At 40.3% G+C, this 24,165-nt stretch overlaps 1 protein-coding gene across 2 annotated transcripts in view; it reads right to left on the bottom strand.

The window, feature by feature from the left end:
* Window positions 1-3,910: 3,910 nt before the first annotated feature.
* The window catches only part of Xirp2 (xin actin binding repeat containing 2), a 79,145-nt gene continuing 58,890 nt past the window's right edge, over window positions 3,911-24,165 (bottom strand). The window contains exons 6-9 of one of the 2 annotated variants that reach the window (XM_021152804.2): window positions 23,427-23,560; window positions 13,436-22,703; window positions 11,190-11,323; window positions 3,911-5,765 (exon numbers count right to left, since the gene is read on the bottom strand). In XM_021152804.2, coding sequence (XP_021008463.1) covers window positions 11,229-11,323; window positions 13,436-22,703; window positions 23,427-23,560 — 9,497 coding nt within the window. In that variant the 3' untranslated portion in view covers window positions 3,911-5,765; window positions 11,190-11,228. The remainder of the gene's footprint in view (window positions 5,766-11,189; window positions 11,324-13,435; window positions 22,704-23,426; window positions 23,561-24,165) is intronic. The other variant, XM_021152794.2, reaches the window with a different exon arrangement.

The raw sequence follows: 24,165 nt of genomic DNA, 5'->3' as shown, positions 1-24,165 counted from the left end.
GACTGAGAGAACCAGCCATGTCCCTTACTGGCTACAACACTTGGGAGAGTGGGCCTTGCACCTTGCCTGGGCAACAGAACAGAGCTGGCCCTGACTTTGGGAGTTGTTCGCGACCACCCTTAGAGTATGTGAGCAGACTGTCCTCAGCTTAGATACTTCTCAGAGCCAGATCCAGGGCTCTGAATTATACCACTCCAACATCTACCCCATTGTTGACCTGCTGGAACACATGAAGGGGGCAGTTGTAGAGATCCAAAACTACAGGATCTCCATAACACAGGGCAACAACGGGGTATCCAAGAGAAGTCCCAGTAGGATTGTGGGATTGATAGAGTAGCAGAAGCCAGAGGCCTGATACTAGACCCACAAGTCTTTGCCATGAACATTTGCAGGTCAAGAAGTGTGGACAAAAGGGTGTGCTGTGGCACACACTGTGACACACTACAGCTTCCACAATGAGAGGGTTTTTTTCTCTGTTAGGGGGAGGGGATTGCAAGGGTGAGTATGAGGGGAGAGGGGGATGAGTGAGATTGGGGTGCATGATGTGAATTTGCAAAGAGCCAATAAAAAGCAAAAGAAAAAGAAAAGGATACATCCTGATATACTTCCTGCCTAAGCACTTCCCACCTACGCGGGATCAAGCACACAGCCTGTGAGATTGGTGCCATCGTGCTTGTTTACAGAAGTGAAAACTCTGAGCTTGTTATCTTACATGAACAGGCCCCAGCGTGCAAGGCAGACAAATCTGTCCTCAAGCAAGGCGAGCTTTCAAGTTAGAGGTGTTTTTCTTTTATTGATCAACTAAGCACAGCATTTTAAACTTAAAACTTAACGAGAACCATCACTAGATTTACATGAAGAATGAACAGAGGAATTAATACTTTGAGTGATACAGATACTAGCCTATTTTAATGTTAGACTTTATGTAAGTGCACAAAAACTTCTCTGCTACAAAGATTAAGTGAGCAAAGTCTGACGAGAAGACTTTTGTAAACCAACCCTGGAGATTTTAGAAAGATCACTGGTGTTAAGAAACTATACGTGAGCCGGGCGTGGTGGCGCACGCCTTTAATCCCAGCACTCGGGAGGCAGAGGCAGGCGGATTTCTGAGTTCGAGGCCAGCCTGGTCTACAAAGTGAGTGCCAGGACAGCCAGGGCTACACAGAGAAACCCTGTCTCGAAAAACCAAAAAAAAAAAAAAAAAAAACTATACGTTAAGATATCAAGTCATGAGTTTTCATGAATTAATTTTCCCTCTCTAGAAATAGTGCTGGGTCATCAAGAATTCATGAAGAACAGTGAAGAGTGTAATAATTCAATTCAACCAAAAATTTGCTGTGATAGCCCCATAGTTTACCATTTTCTTGGCAGAATTTCACAGTATTTTATTAAATTAGGTAGAAATGTGTGTTATGAATTGAATTATAGCCTCATAAAATGTATCTGTTGAAGTCCTAATACCTACAGTCACTATATTTGGAAATAAGACTTTAAATATTTATGAAAGGTTACAAGTAGTCAGACAGGTGGTCTATACCCCAGGGAGACTTGTATGCTTCATAGAAGAACCAATGTCCTCTGAGGTATTAATTCACAGAGGGAAGATAATTTGAGAAACCCAGTGACTAGACAGGTACCAACAAACCAAGGAGAAAGGCCTACAGGGCCTCGATCTCTGCTTGCTTCTACTGGACCTGGAAATTAGACTTATAAAACCATGAGAAAGCAAGATTTTGTTCTTTAAAACCCTCAGTCATGGAGACTTTTAAGAGGCCCACACCCATGTCCTTGAGTCTGTCTTATTCTCTTTCTGACAGGCTTTCTTTACATTCATTCCCAAGCTTAATATTTAAAATAAACTCTAATTCTGCCTTAAAATAGTAAGATCCACAGTCTATGGCGCTTTGCTGTGAAGATACCACTGAGCTGGTTCTGTGTAGCAGCTATTATCTGAGAACTTACTTGCAAGAGGGAATTTGTTACACTGTCTAAAAAGACATTCTTTCCAAGGCTGCCTTTTGGTTTTATATTTATAGAAAATCAACGGTTTGTGTTTATGTAGGAGAAAATGGGATAAGGACTGTTCCATACGTGTGCATTCCGAATTTATGTAAAGCCACTCATTTATATTCATGCTATTTTTTTCTCAGAATCATCAGATGTATTGGAGGAAAGACAAAATCAGCAGATAATTTAGAAGCCAATTTTTCAAAAGAATGTTTGTGTTACAAGGGAAACAAATCTCGTCAAATATGATTTTTAAAAGCCTGACAAGCTGTAGTCATACAATCTTTATATTAATCTATTCCTTAGAGAAAGCGAGAAAACATCAACGTGTAGAAGTTAAGGGATTTCTTACAATTCTTCAGTTGATTCTGCATATACTATTCAATACTATTTTGAAGGAGAACTGATCATTTTCACTAAATCCTTATAGGCATATATATATATATATATATAATGATAGTTTAATGAAAGTAATTATTAAAACATTCTCAATAACAAGGATTTAAAAGTATAGATCAACAGAAACATTTTCCTCTTAATATAGGTTTGATTTATGTTTTTTAACATCATTCTTTGATGTAGGAAACAGAGGTAAAGATATTTGCCCCTCTAAAAATTGTGCTAGTGTGTCTCTGTGGTGTCTGTGACAAATTGGAGTCAGTGCTGGGTGTCAATTCCATCTCAATGCACTTTATAAAACAAACAAACAAACAAATTTGAAGAGGTTTTTTCTTTCTTTTTTCTTTTTTTTTTTTTTTTGTCTTTAGAATTTAAAGCCATGCTTTATTCTACCTACCTTGTTTTTGAGACAGTATCTGCCACTGATCCTGTTAGGTTGGCTCTTAAGCTTCAGCCATCCACCTGTGTCTTCCTCTCTAGTCCTGAATTTTTTTAAGACATGCATTGTTGCTGAGGGCGGGGGGGGGGGGGGGGGGGGGGGGGGGGGGAGAAAGGAGAAAGGGGCTTATTTGACTTAGACTTCCAGGCACAGTTAGTCCCTAAGGGAAATTAGGCAGCGTGGAACAGAAACCATGGGGAGATGCAGTTTGATGGCTGGCTTGGTGACTTATGCTCAACCTACTCTATTAGCCTTCTCTCTCTGTGTCTCTCTGCCTTTGTCTCTGTCTCTCTTTCTTTGTTTCTTTTTTTCTCAACAGTTTTACAAAGACAGGTTTTTTTTTTCTTCCTTAAGAAAGTGGGACAGATACATTTTATCCTAAGGAATGAGAATATCTTTTCTTCCTTGTGTTTGCTTTGATTTGTATTTTTTTAATTATTATTTTTAATTTTTTGATGTTATGGTAATTGCATCATTTCTCCTTTCCATTTCCTCCTTCTACACCTTTCCATAAATTCCTCCTTGCCCTTTAATACTCATGGCCTTGGTTTGTTGTAGCTGCTGTTGTTAATTATTGTTGCATATGTGTTTGCCTATGAACATGTGCATGGACATATTCCTAAACAGATTAATATAAACATAGATTGTATAATATGACAGTTTCCAGGACTATTTCCCCGGGGAAGACTATTTCTCCCAATGTCAGTGTTCCTTAGCTCTCTGTAGCTCTGCATGTAGGGTTGAGGCCCCATCAGCTTTTCCATTTCCATGCTATTTATTGGTGGTGTTTCTCATTGGCTTATGTTCTGGAAGCATTTCTGATGAGAGTTTATGGGTGATGCTTCCAGCATTCCTTGGCTTTTGACATGGTCCGGGGGAATCTGGATACCAGGCCACATGTTTACATACCAGGTACTCTATCTACAGAGATCTGCCTGCCTCTGCTTCCTGAGTGCCAGGATTAAAGGTGTGAGCAACCACTCCCCCCAGCCTCTTAAATACTTTTCAAATGTTGAAAATCTTGGTATGGCATTATATAGGGAAAAAAAAAAGACAGATTCGTAGGAGTTTGCATCTCAGTTGACAAAATTTTATTTTATCAGAAATTATAGAGAAGGTATAAGAGTGGCGATGAACACCGGCAGTGCAGACTCTTTTTTCACTTTACCACACAGGAAAACTTTATAGCCCATGTGCCCTTTGAGGAGAAAACATGGCCGCCTTGTTTCATGTCAGCATTCCAATTCAGATCCAAACTAGTCTCGTGTGAATTGTGACAAAGAATTATGGAGTGCATACAAGAAATAATGTGCTGTGAAAGAGGAGATCTGAAACGTGATCTTTACAAATTCATCAAAAGGTTAGCGATGATCCCAGGGTTTTCTCTGAGAACATTTCCCTACAGTGCCCGAGTGCCTGCAAGTGGCCGAAGACTGTTCAGTCAGCCTCGCTGTCGCTGTAGCACCTGTCCCGTTTAATCTGCTCTTCCACAGTCAGATGTTGAGCCTGGCACTGCATGCTGGGAAACACAGGCTTAGCGGCACTCCCTTGGCTCTGAGCATCAAAACACATTTTTCCACCATGCCGAGCCGCTCCTGCGGTTTCACCATGCCAGCATTTGACATTTTTCCCAAGTTCTCTTAAATACAAGCATGACATATTTTTAAGTTGATCAACAGAATCCATTAAATCACACCCAAGGATGTTATGTTTCTTGGAAAAAGAGGTGATTTTCACAGTGTTAGAGAAGAAAAGGTGTATATTTTTGTTGTTTTCATGGTTTCCTTTAATGTGTAAGGGGTTTACACCAGGAGATGCTGCAAGGCTTTCCCCTTTAACTGAGAAACCCTGCTGGAAGCCTGGCTCCAGTACCAGCTGCACGGGACTGCCTGCAGTCCCTCTGTCAGCTGTTCGCTCCAGAGCCAAGGCTAGGACCTTCTTGGAGGACAACTTTTGAGATTCAAATATACCAAGTAATTCTGAGATCTTAGACGCGTTGTTAAACTTCTTAATTTGGTATTCACTTGTGTAATAGTTTGCTTCGCTGGCTGCCTGTAATAGACGAGGACGTTCTGAAGTAGATATCTTCTGCCTGCCATTATTCAACGAGGAGACAGCTACAGAATTGTTATTGTTATTGTTATTGAAGTTCTCCCTATGATTTTCTGGCCCCCCCTCATCATCGGTGTTTGCAACTTGTAAAACATCTGCACTGTCAGGTTCATTAACAAGAGCATTCTTTTCCTTTCCATCACTCTGAGCATGCGCATTATGGTCATTAAACTCCATCCCACTTTTTCTCTTATTCCTCAAGCCCTCGGCATCCTTCAGCGTATCCTTCGCTTCTTTCTCACCTTTTCTTTCTTCGTACCCTTTTATTTCTTTGATTCCTGTAATATCCTCATTCTGACAAACCTGTTGACAGGGCTGCAAGTCAGGGACGCTATCTTGTTCTTGCCCTTTACTTTCCAGTGTCTTCACATGTTCGGTCAGCTGCTCCCTTTTAAATTCTGAGGGAACAGGGATGGTTACTTCAGGCGGCCACTTAGCTTTATTCACTTTGAGTTCTTCCTCAGGGGGAGAATTTTTCTTAGGCATCTCCTGACAAGGAGGCCAAACAATTTTTAATTTCCCCCTGTCCCCCCATTTTCTCAAATCATTGTCTTGTCGCTTGCTGTTACAAGCATCTGGGTGGGTAGTAAGATCCCCAAGCAAGAGGGTGTCTGCTGTAGGGTTTTCACGCGCATCGGGCTCTCCGCTAGGAATAAAATCAACTAAGCTGCTTTGGTGTTTGCAATTCCATCGATCTTTATGTTGCTTGTGTCCAAACCCTTCATCATAATTTCCTTTAGACTTAAAAAGTTGTTTAAAGTGAGGCTTGCAGTATATTCGTCCGTGAAGTGATGCGTAATTTCCCAAGCTGCCAAAAGAAAAGAAATATTATTTAGTGTTCTGTATACTTACTGTAAACTCACAGAGAATTGCAGAATTATTCACAGAGAATTGCAGAATTATCGTAGTAATGAATCGGTGATTCAGCAAAACCCACGTTCGACCAAGAGGAATGGTCCAGCTAATTGAAATTCCTGTTAGGTGAGTTATCACCAGCACACACTGTGATGTGTGCCTTTCAGTCCTTAGAATCTCAACCTGTATATCATCGGGGTATAATTGGTGTTTTCAGATTCTGTGCATGCTATTAGACTGATGAGTCCAAAACTGTGCAACCCCATGATCTCTGAGCCTATAGTCCAGACGCAGAATGACTTGTGCCAGACACTGACAAGGACACTACCAAACTTTTAATAAAAAGTAAAGAGAGAAAGGAACTTTTTGTGTTGCCATGGTAGGAGTACCTTTAACACCAGTACTTGTGGGACAGAGACAGGTGGATCTCGGTGAGTTTGAGGGCATCTTGGTGTACATCGTGCTCTCTAGGCTAGCCAGAGATACACAGTGAGACTTTATCTCCAACAAAACCAACCATCGCCAGAAAGAAATGAAATAAAGCATTTGAGACATTTCAGATAGCCCGTGAAAGTAAATATCACTCAAAGATTTTAACATTTTAATGTGAGCAAAAATGCCTTCCTACCACACAGGGCACAGGCCGAATGCTACCATCAGAAGAGAGTTTAAGGAATACTGTCTCCACCAAATCACTTTCTGATGAGTGCCACAGAAAATACACGTGAATAACTAGACTATCTAAAGCAGCACCACTGCTAGACTTGGCGCTGATAAATACTATGATACTTGGAGTATGAAATGAAAGGTGAAAGAGGTAGAGAGGGAACTGTGTGTCATCAGTTTCTAAATGACTTGGCATGGACAATCAGTAACTTATTCTTTTTTTAAAAAAAAAATGTAGAGTACGTGAATAAAATCAAATGTAAATTTTATAAAGTTTTGTTCCATTGATTGGTACTACTAGTACATTTATTATTAAATGACTTGAAACTTAAAAAAAATAACGTGTGTTTTGCCTGTTGTACATATGTATGCTCACTATGTGAGTGCCTAGCACAGGAGGAGGCCAGAAGAGGAAGTCAGATCTACTGGAAGTGGCATCCAGGACAGTTGTGAGCAGCCATGCGGATGCTGGTCTCATGTCCCTCAGGCTGGCCCTGAACTCACAATGCAGCTGTTGGATGACGTGAAGCCAGTGCCAGGATTACAGGCATGCATTACTGTTCTTAATAATGCAGTGCTCTGTTACAAAGCTGGGGCCTTGTGCACGTTACTCAAACATGCTACCCCCTCAGCTACATTCCCAGCTCTGACCCGTGGCTAAATGAATGAATGCAAGATACTCTAATTTTAAATCTGTTATGGTGTTTTAATAGTACTCGGCATTGAATGGCGGGCCATCCATGTGCTAGACATGTGCTCTGACACCAAGGAGTACCTTTCCTTTTAATCCTTAAATGTCCTTTGCATTTCCTCTTTCCCCATGGTCAATTTGATAAGAGCACAGAGCATTTGGCCAGGCTCCATCTTCTTTATGCTTGAGGAATGAAGAAAAGGACACACACACACACACACACACACACACACACACACACATCGTGTATAATATATGTAAGCATTTATTAGTTCTTCCCACTAAAAAGGCTTAGAAACAAACCTGAAAGAGTAGAATGGGCATCAAGAGTGTTGACATGCTGTTGCACATGTCGGTAGAGCAATGGCTCTCAACCTTTCTAACGCTCAACCCTTTAACACAGTTCTTCATGTTGTGGTGACTCCAACCATAACATTATTCTCCTTACTACTTAATAACTGTAACTTTGCTACTGTTCTGAATCATAATGTAAATATCTGTGTTTTCTCATGGTCTTAGGCCACCCCTGTGAAAGGTGTCTTTGACTCCTCCCACGAGGTCACAACCCACAGATTGAGAACCACAGTGTTAAAGTTAAAGTTAAAGACACCTTACAGAAATTATGGAACAAGTACTTACACAGGAAATGTAAAGATAGCCTGCAATCATCAGATAACAAGGAATTCCCTAAAATCTATTACAGTCATTGCAAAAGTCCCCTGTAGACGACAAGAGAGGAGATTTCTCTGACCAGGGGGAAGAAGAGGTGAGCACCTGTCAATGCAATTGACCGAAGGCAATCAACTATCCCCAACCACGCACACACACACACACACACACACACACACACACACACATTTAGTAAGTTTGTGAAGACCATCCTTTTTATTTCCCCCCTAAAAAGTGGCTACTTGGCCAGTGTACTGGCTAGTTTTGTGTCAATTTGACACAGGCTGGAGCTATCACAGAGAAAGGAGCTTCAGTTGGGGGAATGCCTTCAGGAGATCCAGCTGTAAGGCATTTTCTCAATTAGTGATCAAGAGGGGAAAGGCCCCTTGTGGGTGGTGCCATCTCTGGAGTGGTAGTCTTGGTTCTATAAGAGAGCAGGCTGAGCAAGCCAGGGGAAGCAAGCCAGTAAGTAACAACCCTCCATGGCCTCTGCATCAGCTCCTGCTTCCTGCCCTGCTTGAGTTCCAGTCCTGACTTCCTTCAGTGATGAACAGCAATGTGGAAGTGTAAGCTGAATAAACCCTTTCCTCCCCAACTTGCTTCTTAGTCATGATATTTGTGCAGGAATAAAAACCCTGACTAAGACAGCCTGGTATAGTGTACACCTGTAGGTCTAATCCAAAATCTAGTGCTGTCAGTTTGGAAGTATCCAGGACAACAAGAAGCCTAAACTACTTGGTGAGTATGTAATCGGCAACTTCAGACAGGAACATTCCACAGGCCAAATGTTCTGTGCTGTAAAGAAACATGCTGTGAGGCAAGAAGGGAATGCAATGGGAGATAAAAATGATTACAATATGCAACAAAATAAAAAATAAATAAAACTGCTAGAAAATACACAGGGCAGCAACAATGAAAGGAAAAGACATGATCACTTGAATGAATAGTTTTAGTCATGGGAATGAGTGCATGTTCTGTTTAAAATGGAGAACACAAAATGTCTTCCAAAGAAGGCTCGCAAAGTAGTATTTCATTACCTTGGTTAGTGGCTAAAATGTGGTCATGCCTTAATGATTCAGGATACCTTGCATTTGGCTTGTTTGACTTTGTTTGTTTGATTCATTACCTAAAAGTATCTGTCTTTGGATATGTAATTTTGAGTCTTCATTGTATGTCAGCCTTGACTAGGTGTTGTAAAAGCAAACAGTAGTACAATTAATGTCGAGAAGAATTATATTAGATCATATTAACAGCGGAGAAAGTGCAAGAAATACTTCGAGGAACATTTGGGAAGGTTACCTGATCTGTCCATGAAAGCCACATGAAGCTTCATGGATGGTATAGCTTTAGGGAAGGCCTGAAGAATGAATGGACATTAACCTGATAGAGATCTGGCAGATGGATATGAAAAACCCTTAGAAGGAGTAGGGGTGGCACCTGATGCTAGCTAGAAGCAGAGAGAAAATTGAGTATGAATTGGAACTGGAAGGAAATACTTCTGCATGGAAAGAAATGTACAACTGGGAAGGATTAGGGATGCTCGAATTGGCAAGAAACAGGAGCTTCATTTGACCTGCCTGTTAGATATGTTTTTAATGGACAGGAGAAGCTAGTCTATGTTTTAAACAGAGAAGTGACTTCAAATTTGTGCTTTAGGAAGATCCTTTTACTACATTATAGAATACACTATTAGGACAGAGTTTTGATAGTGGTGCTGGTTAGAGATATGAAGTCAAGGAGACCAAATCTCTAGTTATGATGGCTGTGGCATTCTTCCAAGTGAGAGACAATAGCTGCTGGAGTGATAGTTGGGTTATTGGGATGGCGGAATAGTTGAAGAGGGAACTGTGTGAGTCCTGTAATAAAGAAGTGGGGCCGGCTTGGGTGCAAGGAGTGAAGGAAAAGGATAAGTGACTTCGTGACTAGGTCCCAGTTAATGTCCACGTTATTGACTTTTACGGGACTCAGAAGGAATGTCAACAGTGAGAAGAAGAAGGGTCCCATTGATATCATTACGCTTGCAGAGACATCCATTATTGGATATAAGCATTTAATGAGCAAAGGTGCAATCTGGCCCAGCAGTACACATTTCAGAGTCATCCCAATGCGGAAGACTGTTTAAGTTACAAGACTGTATGCGATTTGCCAGAAGGAAAAAGAAACAATACGAAGAGTATATCTGAACAGTATATTCTGAAGAGCTCTAGCTTCTCATTGATGGTCAGAAAGAGTCGCCCACACATGTGCCTGCAAAGGAGCACCCTAAAAGTAGAGGAGCATCCTTATGTTATGTTGTCATAGAAACCAAGGGAGAATAACGTTGCAATGAGGAATATTTGACACTGCCAATTAAAGTCACGAACCTGCTAGTCTGAGAGGTGCACTTTCGATTCAGCAAAATAGTTTCCCCTTCAGCATTTCAAACTACAGCCTTACCAAATATCAAGTTCATTTGAATGCATCTACTTTGAGCAGCGTGGAAAAGGCAAGCTCCCACCACTCTGTTGATTAGCATGCTTCTTTTGCTTCAGAAACAAACAGCTTTTCCCCGACCTGTCACTGATATTATTCCCAATTCTATTTCTTAACTCACAGAATGGAGCTCAAACAGGCAAGAGCTTTACATGCCCTGCTTTGGGATACAAAGTTTCCCTGGAACACATCCAGGCCTATTCATTTACAGCTACTTCCACCTGTTCTGGGTAAATAGCCATTCCTGAGCTGCTATGAAACAGGAGTCCTGATGGGAACAGAATAGCCAGCCAAATGACAATATTCACTATCTGCCCTTTGCAGAAAGACTTTACAGCTTTTAATCTAAAGCTTAGACTTCTAGACACAGCACTAACTTAAACATCCTGACTTGCTCAGGAACTCAGGATGCCCTCTCACCCACATGGTTTCCACACTAAGAAAGGCAGCTTGCGAAAAGGAAAGGTTGACAACCTACCTGACCAATGAACAATAGAACAGGAACACCCACCCCCAACCCCCTGGCCTCCTGTGTGACTATAGTCACTGGAGGCAGTGGCAAGATCAGGAAAATTCTACTTTCTAGACCAGTGGTTCTAAACCTGTGGATTACAGCCCCTTTGTGGGAGTCAAATAAACCTTTCACAAGGGTTGCCAAAGACCATTAGGAATACCAGATATTTATACCAATGCATAACTAGCAAAAATGCAGTTATTAAGTAGCAATGAAAATAATTTTATGGTTGGGGGTCACCACAACATCAGAAACTGTATTAAAGGCTAGCAGTGTTAGGAAGGTTGAGAACCACTGGACTCGATATTATGGATATGCTACAAGGCTATTGAATCTATGTGGCCCAATCAAACAAGACATTTTACCTCAGCTTACTGCTGCAATGGTGGCATCTGAAGCAAGACTTATGAAAATTCTGCTTGTCTGCTACGAGGCACTCCATTGGATAAACTGTCTTTTGACAAATTATGCAAATTTCCTTGTCTTGGACCAACAGTTTCTAAAAATAAAAAAAAAATTATATAAAGGCTTATATATTTCTATTTTCAATCACAATTGTAAAGGCATAACAAAACAAATACTACAGTAACTGGCCATGCAGATGAAGTGAAACAGCCCTAAGAATAATCTTTTTTCTCCTTTCTCTGAACAGGCTATGCTAGCGTAGAGAGTTTGGGATCTGGTACAAGGTTTAATGTCTTTACCATGCATATGAATACTTCAGCTAATTATAGAATAACCACAGACATGCCTGTTATGCTAACATGTTAATATATCACACAGATAGAACAAACTTATGGGGAGCCTTAAGAAAGTGCATCCTTTCAAGCAACTGAGTTCTCCATACAGATACATTTTTACACGAAAATTTAATTTTTAAAAACATATAGGTAAACTGTTCTAAAGTACATACAGTTTTATAAGCAAGAAATTGTATAATATTTGATTAAATCTTTTCTCAACAGTTCTAGGTTTACCTCCTGACATCAACCATGTACTGCCTTGTAATGATACTCTCCCCTATGTGACATGTGCAGGCCAGGGCCTCGACTGTTACTGAACTGGCTTTAGATTTGTAGAGCCTTCGGGATCCTTCCATCTGCTCTTCCTGTGTTCTCTGCTTCTGTGTCTTGGTACTTACAGTCGCTTCCTATTGCTCCCCCGTGAAGGATAGTCCTTATAAATAACAGTAGTTACCTCACTGACCAGCGTTTCTATGGTGACTTACAGTGGACAGAGATATATCGATTAAATGTGTGTTTTAATTTTCACCGTATTCTTCTGAGAATAAGGTAGCATTAGTATTTGTCACCGACGAAAGCAAGTGTGTCAAAGGTCCTTCATACAGAGGCTACTTTAGTGCTTACACTCTGTGTCTCTGTGATGGAGAGGACCCTTTTCCCCTTTGATTCCTGTAGAGACCTATTTCTATCCTTAACCCCAGCTTTTCTGTGTTGTCTACGGTTTTGGTCTTAACAAAAACTGAACATTGGAAATTAATTAGACAGCTTTGCTTAATTATGCCAGAAGCAAGCACATTAAGAAACCATATTAACTTGATAAACTAGACATGTGTGTTGTAAATATGAGAGGCATAATTATTAATTTCAGTGGTTTTTATTATTAAGTTTGCTATTTCTTTCAATCTGACTAAAAGAGTGGACTATACTAATGATGCCTATTAAGTACATCCAATTCGTTTGATCATGAAGCCTCATTAATTGTAAAAAGTGTGGGAAATAAAATGGAGTGAGCTATCTTTTGATGTTAAAAATAGCCTGTCCTATGTTCAGATGAGTTAAAGCCCTCATATTACAAACATAATCAAGTTTTAATACGTATGGTTTATCCTCGTCTGCAAATGAGCCAATTGAGTTGTCATTTAGAGTTTATGTTCATAAAGGTGAAAATATCAGTTATAGAAATATTGGTTTCAGTGGACAGAATCATCTCCATTCGGTAATAACAGCTAAAATGTCTATTGTTATACTTGTTATACCTACACATTTATACATTTATCATATTTATGAAACTCCTTTCAGTATATATATGTATGTGTAGTATATATATATGTATGTATGTATATATATATATATATATATATATATATATATATATACTGCGAGTTCAGTTTGGGGTCATCACATACATGTATTGCACTTAATATAGAGGCCATTTAAGTGCACAGTTAAAATATAACAATACCAGGCTAAAGGTTTTGATCTGATACCACCACAAACTATTTAATGAAGTCAGTTTTATTAGGAACTTTTAATAATTGGTTTAATAATTGGTTTGCAAATAACTAGTTCCACAGTTATTAAAGCCGGTACTATTATTATGTCTTATGGTTTCTTCAAACTCTTATTTAACTCGAGTTTGAAGAAGAGGTTTCAGAAATGCATACTGCAGGTCATATTAGATGTTATTCTACATAAAGCAAGTAATGAAAGCCAGGGCAGTAGAGAATCAGAAGCCCTCATGGGTAGCTGTTAGTCCTAGCTTGTTACTTGGTTATTTCCACACACTGTTTTAATTGCAATTCATCTGGCTTAGGCACACATGCTTTCCAACGAGTTAATCTTCTTTCACACTCTTCCATCTCATTTACCACTTAAAAAGGCAGATTCCTCCTGGAAGGCCCTGCTCATTTCTGTTGCATGCGCATCCGAGGTTTCATATCCCACGCGCTGAAAAACTCTCTCGCTCTCCTGCCATGTCTTTTGAAAATTCCGTCTGAGGTTTGTAGGTGAATCTGCAACATCTAGGATGTGGCCAGCGATGACATCTTCATAGGTCGGTGGGGCATGCTTGAAGTCAAAGCCGGATCTGCTAGCTTCTGTGCTTCGAGATGATGAGGTTGCTACCTTTGACCCAACAATCTGACTGTCAAAGGCATCCACGCTTGAGAAATGCTCATTCAGAGACCTTGCTTCAGAGTGAACCCTGGGCTGCATTGCAGGAACTTTCGGATGTCTGTAAGAAAAGCCTGTAAAATTAGCAGTTTCAGAAGATGCTAATCCAAATTCCTCCTTGCAAAATGTGTGACTCTCTTGTTTCATGTTGTGGTTTATTTCGCCATTTGCATAAGCTCCTCTCTCTGTTTTTGCTCTGAAAACTGGGTCATTCTCAAATTCCCTAAACCATCTGTTTATTTCATTTTCATGGCCATTCAGAAAACGTTCAGCCCTTTGAACAGTTTGATTGGTGGCTTCAAATCTCTCTGTGTGTTCTGATAGGTGGGGCCCTTCCACCTTGCGGATGATTTCGACTGCATCGTAGCTTTCAGTCTCTGGCATTGCTCTGTTGACAGAATTCATTTTGTCTTTATGAACATAAGTCTCCGTTTTTTCTGTTTTCTTCACTGCTTCTTGAGAGTCTACAGATTCTCTGAAGGAGCCACTAACGACGTGGTTTACACTCACAGGTATTGTGATGGTGGGTGGTGAGTCCCCACCACGACTTTCTATCTTGATTTGCCTGCGGAGTGTGGCTGGAGACATGACAACCTCAGATCTCTTCTCTACAATTGGAACTGGGGTTCCTGGTGAACAGGGGATGGTGCCTTTGGCTAGCCTCGCCGTGGTGTCTTTGAGTCTAACAAGTTGTTCTGAACGACTCCTTGGTGGGGAAGGTGGTGTTCTTGTTCTGGGAAGTCCAGATGCATGTTCCACGGGTCTTCTGGGTGGAGGTTCAATACAACTGTTATTTTTAGGGGACTGAGAAAGCTCACTCTTCGTGGAGGTTTCTGCTCTACGGGCAGTGGACTCTATTGTAATGAAAGTTGGTGATGGAGGGCGAGTTTTCAAAGAGGGAGGAGCCATCTTACCGTCTTCCCCCTTAGCCTCCTGATAGGTTTTAACAGGATTACGAGTTGCTGCCTCAGGATGAGTTGTTACTTGGCGGTGTGTTAATTTTTCTTCTACAGTTTTCCTTTCTTTCTGTTCAGTGCATTTATTCGAGCTGAGATTAACATTAGACACATTCAGCGGCATTTCATTAAGATTGGTAGGTTTATCTCTCTGCTTTCCTGTTTGGGAAGCCATCATGGCTGTCTGAATTACATGTTCACACTGAAGAAGCATCTCCTCGGCTTGAGTTTTAATACGTGTTATTTCTTCTTTGACTTTTTCGAAATTATTCTCCATGGCAACACGAACTCCATATTCTCTTTTCTCCTCACTTATCAGCCATACCGGGACAATATTTAACAGTGTCTGAAACGTTTTAAGGCCACTTTTACTTGACTCTGCTTCAAACTGTTTTACCCTAGACAAAATCTGCTGTAGTTCTTCACGTTTTCTCAAGAATTCCAATATATTTATGGTACATCTTCCATCATCACACTGGGAATCTTTCACAGAGGAAAATGAAGATCGGTTCTGTCTTAGCTCTTGCTTTGACTCTTCAGTGTTAGAGGAGACCTGTTCCTGTTTTTTGCCCTTGTCTTTAAGGCATGTTTTCTCTTGCGTAGCATTGTAAGACTGGGAGAATTCTTCACGCTCAATTGTACTTCTAGAAGTTTGTATTTCTGTCTGCTGAAAATTCTGCATCTGTGAGTCTAGGTGTTCATCCATAACCTTTTGTTGGACTGACCTTGGTACCCTCTGGGTCTGCAGATGTTCTTGCTTTCTTTCAACTATTAGGCTGTCTTCTTTTGAACAGCTCACGGAGGTGTCCTGATTTTTTCCTTCCCTCCCCAGGACATTCCCTCTGTCAAACTCCCCAAATCTTCCTTGCTTCTTGGGAACTGTTTGGAGCTTACTTTTATGACTTTTCTCTGCATATTCTTTGGGCATTTGTATGGTCACTCGTTTCTCTGTTTTAGGTAACGGAAAATATTTTTCAGGCACAGATGGCTTATCATCACACTGTGTGCTTGCTTGGGTTTTCTTGATTTCCTTATCTGTTTGTTCAGTACAGGTTTGAATGTCAACTTCAGATGGCTTTATGTGGTGCTTAGAACTAAGATCTGTTTCAGTCCGTGCGTGATCTAGAGTTGAAAGCTTGATAGTTTTCACTTTGAAACTTGGGGAACTGGGTTTGGTTTGGGGAAAGGGCAGCCTCTTCACATGTTGCTCAAATGTTTGCTGTGTCTTGCATTCTTTGCGACTATGGTTAATTTCACAAGCCGATTTTGATTGTAAGGCATCACTTGAGTTCTGGATGCCTTCCTGTCTCAAGGTAAGCTCATCTTCAGAAGCAGCTAGAACATGCTGTAGCCTCTCAGTAGCCACTGTCAATGCAGAAGCCGTGGAGAGTTGGCTTTCAGAGCATTCACCTGCAATCACAGCCCTGCTTTTAGAGTCCAGGTTGGGCCGTGCCCTAGTGAAGTCTGACTCCTTTCTGGGCGTGGAGATTGCCTCAGTCGCTTTTTGTAACTCTATTTCTTTCTCCTTCTCTGATAAGCTTTGGTGCTGTGTTTCTGTTTTGATGACGCTGTGGCAAGAACTCTCCTGTCTCTGTTTCTCAAGCTCTTCCCTTTGCTGTCTGTATTTTTCTTCAGCAATCATTAAAGGTGTCTTAAATTTCCTCATGTAAGGCTTAGGACTTTGTTGTTCTGAACCTGATGGGAATGAGTGGGATTTAACAAGGGGTGCTGTCTGTTTTTCCTTGGGTGCTGGGCTTTCTGGAACTGTCTGAGAGAGTGAGTTTGCAGAGTCACCAGGCAGCTGTTTTCTTCCAACAAGACTTTTTCTGAATACATCTTGCTTTGTCTCTGTGTGCTCACTGCTCATTGTCTCCATTGATCTTTTCTGATCCTTTGAGAGGGTAGCCTTAATTTCCATATCTGACAGCGATCTTTCCAATTCACTGCTTGAGGAATACTGGTTCATCTTATCTTTAATTCTCTTGGGAAGTTTGGGTTTGGGGAGTGTGGGAGGTGGTGATTTTCCTGTTAGGATTTTAGCCTGTGAGTGAGGCAGATGAACACCTAAGGCTTCTTTTTGGGAGAACTGTTGTAAAAATGCTTCCCTGTGATGTCCTAGAACAGACGATGGAAGAAGATGTCCTGGTTGACATGGAGTTGGAGGAGGGGGAGGAGGTAGGGTTGTTGATAGACATTCTTGTTCAGCTTTTTCATCTACTGGTGGTGGAGGAAGAGGGAGGGTTGAAAGGCTTTCAAATTCAGTCCTTGTCTTCTCTGTGGGAGATGAGGGAGGAGACTCATTTTTTCCAGGCAACAGCATTAAAGGTGGTGGAGGAGGGAGAGGAAATTCAATTTCAGATGATGCATTGGAAGGTGGAAGAGGAGGGGGCGATGGAGGTGGAAGCGAGTCCTCATTTTCTTTTATACCACATTCAGGGTGAAGGTTGATTGTATTAAAGGACCTCTCCATTGCCATTTTTAACTCCTTGGAAGTGTTTGTCTTCATTAGAAAGTCTTGACTTTCCAGACAAACATCAGTTTTCTGTTTCTTGTCAGTTGCCTGAATTCTTTTGTGGTTTTTCCCAGAGACTGTCACTCCTGGTACACTGTGTACCTCCTTACCCACAGGCAAAGGTTGAAGGCTCGTCTCATTTTTCTTCATCTCTTTATTAGAATACTGCTTTTCCTGACTGAGCAAGGCTTGCTTCTGAAAGTCCCTTGTGATCTCAATGTTTTGGATATTGTTTTGATTCTTCCCATAGGAATCCTGGAACCGAGACTTCTGGTGATCATTCCCTAGTTCACAGGTTTGAGTCTGTTGCTTTCTAAATGTTTTATCCACAGACTGGGTGGAGCTACTGACATCACCCTTTGCTTCTCTCATGTTCTCTGATTCCTTGGATTTTAGACTTTCCTTCATTGACATGGTGGCACTTAAGTGTTTGCTCATATGGTCATCAGTACACAGATATTCTTTGCTCTCAGTCCAGATACCCATTCTGTCACTCATGTCTAAGACATTTTTCATAGCTCTATGCTCTGAATTAGACATTTTTCTAAGGCTTTTCTCAAGAGCATCATTGTTTTGTTCACGATCAATGACAATCTTTACAGTGCCCTTAGGGGCTTTGGGAAGATTAGCTTCAGTTCTTTCTTCTATTAAAGACCGAAGGCAGGATTTCTGTGTAGTTTCATCAAGAGTGCCTGGACCTGCTTGCTGCTTGATTGCTGGTTCAAATGGTCCTGGCACTGGTTGAAGAAGACTTTTTTTGTCTCTCTGGACAGCTGCTGGATGGATCCCTATTTTTTGCCTTTCTGAGAATCCTAGCATCCCAGGTAGTACATCCGTGACTATTCCCTGTTTATCAATCTCTTTGAAACCACACTGTTCTTCTTTCAAAGACCTTAATGATGTTTTAAGATCATCTAATATCAGCTCCTTTTTCAAGATTTCAGTCCTTGTATTTGTAGCCTTCTCGAGGCACTCAATAGCTTGCTCAATATCACTAGACATGCCACCAGGTTGTTTGGGTTCTTTCTGTCTGTCTCCTGACTCCTTGAGTGACTTGAGTATGGCCAGCCTGTCATCTTTCCCAATTTCTTCTGTTTTAGCCACTGTTTTCTGATTCGTGGCCTGGTTGAGAGAATTCAAGGTTGATTTCAAATCACCTTTTATAATCTCGTCTTTCACTGTCTTATAAGATGAACTCTGAGGCTCTGTCATGAAGACTTTAACTGTATTACGCACATCGCCTGGGATGATGTCAGTCTCACTAACAGTACGTTCAAAGGAAGACTGCCTTTTCTTCAGTAAGAATTTTGTTCCCTCAACATCACCACCAATTATTTCTTCCTCTCCTTCCTGCTTGCTAGCTGTGAGTGTGTTTTCATTTGACCCTGTCTGAAGTTGCTTGAGGTAATCCAAAGCTCCAGTTTCAATGCACGTTGTGAAGAACTGAACATTTCCTCTCTCCGAAGCATCGATTTTTGTCCTTTCCGATATTTTACCATTTGATGCAGAAGATAACAGATTATGAATGGTGCGCCTCACATCACCTCCCAGTATGTCTTCTCTTTCAGTCTTGTCACCAGCATTTTCATGAAGAAGACAATAGATAGTCATGTTAATATCTCCCTTTTCATCTTCTTGAATTAATATGCCTTTCTTTGCACGCCTTTCCTCCGAGAACAGCTTTTGTATTGCTTGTTTTACATCCCCTCTCACTATCTCCTCCTTTTCAGCATGAAATTCCATCAATTTGTTTAATAATTGAGTTTTAGTAAAGTTGACATTTCCCTTCTCCTCTTCACTGACAAATATCTCTTTCTTTGTGCAGTCTCTTTGGGAAAGCAGGTTCATCATTATGTTTCTGAGATCAGCCCTGATAACTTCTTCCTTCTGGATCTCAGGAGTTGTTTGGTTCATGAGCTTGTATTTGGCCATTCTGACATCCCCAACTTCATCAGCTTCAATGATAATTCCGGGAGCTTCAACGACTCTTTGAGAGTAGAGGTCTTCCAAGGTTTCTTTAATGCTTTTACCAATAATTTCTTCCTTCTCTACTCTAGTTTTGTTAAATTCATGAATAGGTGTTGTTTCAAAGAGCCACGTAGTTGTCTTGACATCCGACGGAGGAATTTCTTCCTTGGTCATTTTGGTATCATTTTCATCAAGTTCGTTAATAGAATCCAAAGTCTGGTTTTCAAAAAGCCACACTGCTTGCTTCACATCACCTTTCTGCACGTCTTCCTGGGTGACTGTCTTGATATTTTCATATCTGGACTCATCTCCCAACTCATCTATGCTGTGAGTTTCAAAGAGCCAAGTAGAAGTCTTAACATTTCCCTTTTGTATTTCATTGATGCTTACTGTTCTTACATAATTCTTCTTGTTACCACCTTCAGACTCAAATAATTGTTTATTCATCTGCACATTGCCTCCTTGAATATAGTCAACAGTGGGCACAATATTATGGGATTTGTCTGAAATCATATCCAGTGGTTGAGTTTCAAACCTGTATCTGACAGAACTCACATCCCCCTTCTGGATGTCTTCCTGAGTGACGGATTTAATAACGTATACATCTTCTGATTCGTGAATTGAGTCTAATGGTTTTGTTTCAAAGAGCCACCTTGTTCCTCGTACATCTCCATGTATTGTCTCTTCTTTTTTAACCGTTGTCACTTCATGATAAAACCCTTCCTGGTCTTGAATTGCATAGAGTGGCTGTGTTTCAAAAAGCATTTTGTAGCTTTTCACATCACCTTTTATTATTTCCCCCAGATTTGTTTCTCTCGTGCTGATGCCATCAGATTCATCTTTAATCTCATCTAAAGAAAATGTCTCAAAAATGAAGCATCCCTTTCTTACATCTCCACCTTGTATGTCTGTCACTGTTTTAACCAATCCATCGCCTTCTTGGCTTTCTTTTATCATATCAATAGGTTGGTTTTCAAATAGCCACCTGCAATTTAGAACATTGCCTTTCTGAATGTCTTCAGCTTTTAGCGTTTTGATCTTATTTAGAACATTCTCTGAACTGCAATTTATAGAGTCTAAGGACTGATTTTCAAACTTAAACTTCATGCCAGAGACATCCCCAGATTGTATATCCATCTCCAAGGGTTTATTTTCTTTCCCTTCATCCCCCTGTATGTTGTCCAGATTTTCTGTCTCAAAAAGAAAACATGCTGTCCGAACATCCCCACCTTGTATCTCCTCCTGTTTCACAGTTTGCAGTTTTACTGTTGCTTCAGAGTCATCTTTTATGGCATCAAGTGGCTGAGTTTCAAACAGCCACATGCAGGTTCTAACATCACCTTTATGAATATCTTCAGAGTTGGTCATCAAGGAAGCTTTTTCATAAAGAGACTCCATTGGCTGGGTCTCAAATAGCCATTTACATGTTTTGACATCCCCTTTAACAATATCAGTACTTTGTTCAGTTTTGCTGTCTGTTTCTTCCACATTACTAAAATATTTAATTGAATCAAGGGGTTGGGTCTCAAATAACCACCTAGCAGATTTCACATTCCCTGCCTGTATTTCTTGAGCAGATATTCCTCTAATTATCTGAAATTTATGAAGGCTTTCATCAAATTGGTCAATAGGCCTTGTTTCAAAAAGCCATCTACAGCTTCTTACATCACCTCTTACTATTTCTTCTTGCTGGACTGTCTTTACTTGGTGGTATTTTCCAAGATGATCTTGAATGGCATAGAGTGGGGTTGTCTCGAAGAGAGATTTATTCAACTCCACAGTGCCTCTTGTGACTCCTTCTACCTCAATTTGATGTGATGCATCAACCTTAATTAGATTACTGGATTCGAAGATATGAGTGTAGTTCTTTACATGTCCTCTATCAACTGCTTCTAGCCTCACTGTTCTGGTGTATTCTTTCTTATCTTCTCTAATATCTTCTAAGCGTTGAGTTTCAAAAACCCATTTTTGGTGCTTAACATCCCCCTTTTCTTCTTCAGAGGCAGTGATTTTTTGAAGCTTTCCAATATCCGGGCTGTCTTTTAAAGCCTCTATTGGGAGTGTTTCAAATAGATGTTTGGTGGTTTTTACATCACCTCCTATTCTCTCTTCAGGTGATACACTGTCCGTATCAGGAGAGTCTTTTAGAATGTCTAATGGCTGTGTTTCAAACATCCAACACTTTTTAGAAACATCTGTACCTATGACTGTTTCTGTTTTCAGGACAGCCTCGCCTGACTCTTCTTTGATTTTCTCCAGTGGTTGAGTTTCAAATAACCACTTTGCTCTACTCACCCCACCTTTGACATTTTCCTCCATGGATATTCCTCGAACAACCTTAATTTCTGTGATATCTTTGTTTATTGTGTCCAAAGGCTGTGTTTCAAACATCCAACGTGCTGTTCTTACATCCCCCTTATCAATGTCTTCTCTCTGCACAGTTTTAATTTCTAGCATTTGGCCTGAACCATCTCTTATGACATACAATGGTTGAGTTTCAAAACACTTTATGCTTCTCTTAACATTTCCTTTAATTTCTTTGAGTTCTGATCTGAGTTGTAACAAGTGCAATTCATCCACTGAGTGAAGCTGTCCAAGTTGATCTAGTTGTTGAGTTTCAAACATGTATCTCACAGTCTTGACATCTCCACCAGTTATATCTTTTGTAAGAGTAGATGCTGTTTCTTCTTGACATTCATGCATTTTGTTCATGGAGTCTAAAGGCCTTGTTTCAAACATCCACCTTGCTGTGTAAACATCTCCTCTAGCTAGTTCAGGAATTTTCTCAGTGTTTCCTTCAGTGCCAGCAGAAGGAATCCCCAATGCATCTATTGGCTGAGTTTCAAACATCCAAGTTGTATATTTCACATCACTCCCAGCAATGAGTTCTTGGTCAGCAATGCCTTTGGAAGTGTACCCTTCATCTGTAGAACCATGGTTGATAGAATCTAATGGCTGATTCTCAAAAATCCATCGAATCGACTGCACCTCTCCTTTGAGGATTTCATCCCACTCCAGGTTTTCTCTTTCTGAGTTCAAATCTTTCTGAGAACTGTCATTTGTATTTTCGAAAACATACCGAGCTTGTTGTACATCTGCTGATATCGAGTTCCCTGAGTTTATCTGGCTAGAAACAATTTCAGAAACCTCACTGATATAATCTTTTTCTAAGTTTTTTCTTAACTCTGGATGGATATGCCTATATAAACGGTTTAATTCATACAAATTTCTTTGCTTGGAGTATAAATCTTTGGGCATTGGCAGTCTTCTAGGAGGGCTGGGGAATTCAGGGGACTGGGAAAATGCTGTCACATCCATTGGTGTCTGACAAACATCAGGTGGGGGAGGAGGACACCCTTCCATCTTTCCTGAAGGAGTGCCATTATCTTGTGTCAGAGTTGTTGAAGTCAGACTGTCATTACTATAACTTGACGTTGACGTTTCCTTCCTCTGCCTGGTTGAAGTATAAGAAGAAGAGGTACCCACAGCCGATGATGGCTTTAAGGTTTCTTCAATGTCATTTTCAATCTTTAAGAGAGAAAATCAAAGCTTAAAACGATGATTGTAGTATCGAGATTTCCTGAACCCTACCTTATACCTGTCCACATCAGGTTTCTGCTGTGATGCCTTCATTGGAAAACAGGTATGCATTGTGTTTAAACCTACTTGGAAAAATAGTCAATGTGTGTTAATAAATATCATCCTAATTTTTAATAATTTAATGCTTTTCCATCAACCAGTGACTCCGTATTTCAACATTAATACATATTTTTTTTTTCTTTTTTGAGACAGAATCACTCTTTGTAGCCTTGACAAGCCTGGATCCTCCTGCAAGTGTTGAGCTTAAAGGTGTATCTATGTTTGGCTTAACATTTATACACATTCTTAAAATTTCTTCGTTACTTGATAAGAAGAGAAATATTCAGGAAAAGAGAAAAAGTCTTGAAATACTTTTGTGGAGTTTTATTTTTGTTTTGTTTTTGTGGTATTTAAAACAGAGCATGTAACCACCTGGCATTTAAAATCAATTTAATTACTTTATTTGATGGTAGAGACTTTAAAGCATACATGACTCTCTTTATTCATGTTTGCCAGTAGTTGAAGAGATCTTACTCTACCTCTTAGATCAATACTCTCTTTATGAAACAGAATCAAAGCTAGTTCAAAATTTTCTGTGAAGAAAATGCCATAAAATTCTAGTACATTTAAGTATGACACTAACACCTAATATTTTCCTGTATGTTACCATACCTTTATACACTTGGCTGGGGGTGATGTTTCTTTATCAGAGTAGAGGAAGTTTTCCTGGGCAGACTTTTCAAACTGCTCTTTTAAAATCTTAGTGGAAACCTTAGGAATCTCTTCGTCTTCTGGCGTATCAATGACTACAAAGAGAAGTAGATAACAGGGATATTCTATAGTGAATAAAACGGTATTTGAGGAGAAACTGCTGTGCATTAAACTTCTTATAATGTAAATTAAGGAATAAGACTCAAAGGACAGATTTATGCACAAAACATTACTTCAGCTAGAAATTTAGAAGTGAAGCAAAAAATACAGGAAAAAGAGGAAGAAACAGAAAAAAAAATGGTAGGAGTAGGGGCCAGGAAAGATGGCATAGCAGTTGGGATAGCTTGCTGCTCTTGCAGGGGACCTATGCTTATTTTCACAACACACGTGTTGTCAGATCACACTCACAACAGCTTAGAAATTCAACTGTAGTGGATCAAATGCCCTCTTCTGGCCTCCTAGGGTTCCCTGTCTCTCAGTCTGTTTATGTTTCTCTATGTCTCTCTATGTTAGTCTCTTTCTGTCTCTCTGTGTCTCTGTCTTTCTGTCCCTTTTCCTTTGTCTCTGTGACTGTTTCTCTGTCTCTGTCCATATGTGTCTCAGTATCTCTTTTCTTTTGTCTCTGCCTGCCTCTCTCTCTCTCTCTCTCTCTCTCTCTCTCTCTCTCTCTCACACACACACACACACACACATACACACA

Source organism: Mus caroli, chromosome 2 (assembly GCF_900094665.2).
Source record: "Mus caroli chromosome 2, CAROLI_EIJ_v1.1, whole genome shotgun sequence".
NCBI lineage: Eukaryota > Metazoa > Chordata > Mammalia > Rodentia > Muridae > Mus > Mus caroli.
This window is presented reverse-complemented; position numbering and strand designations above follow the sequence as displayed.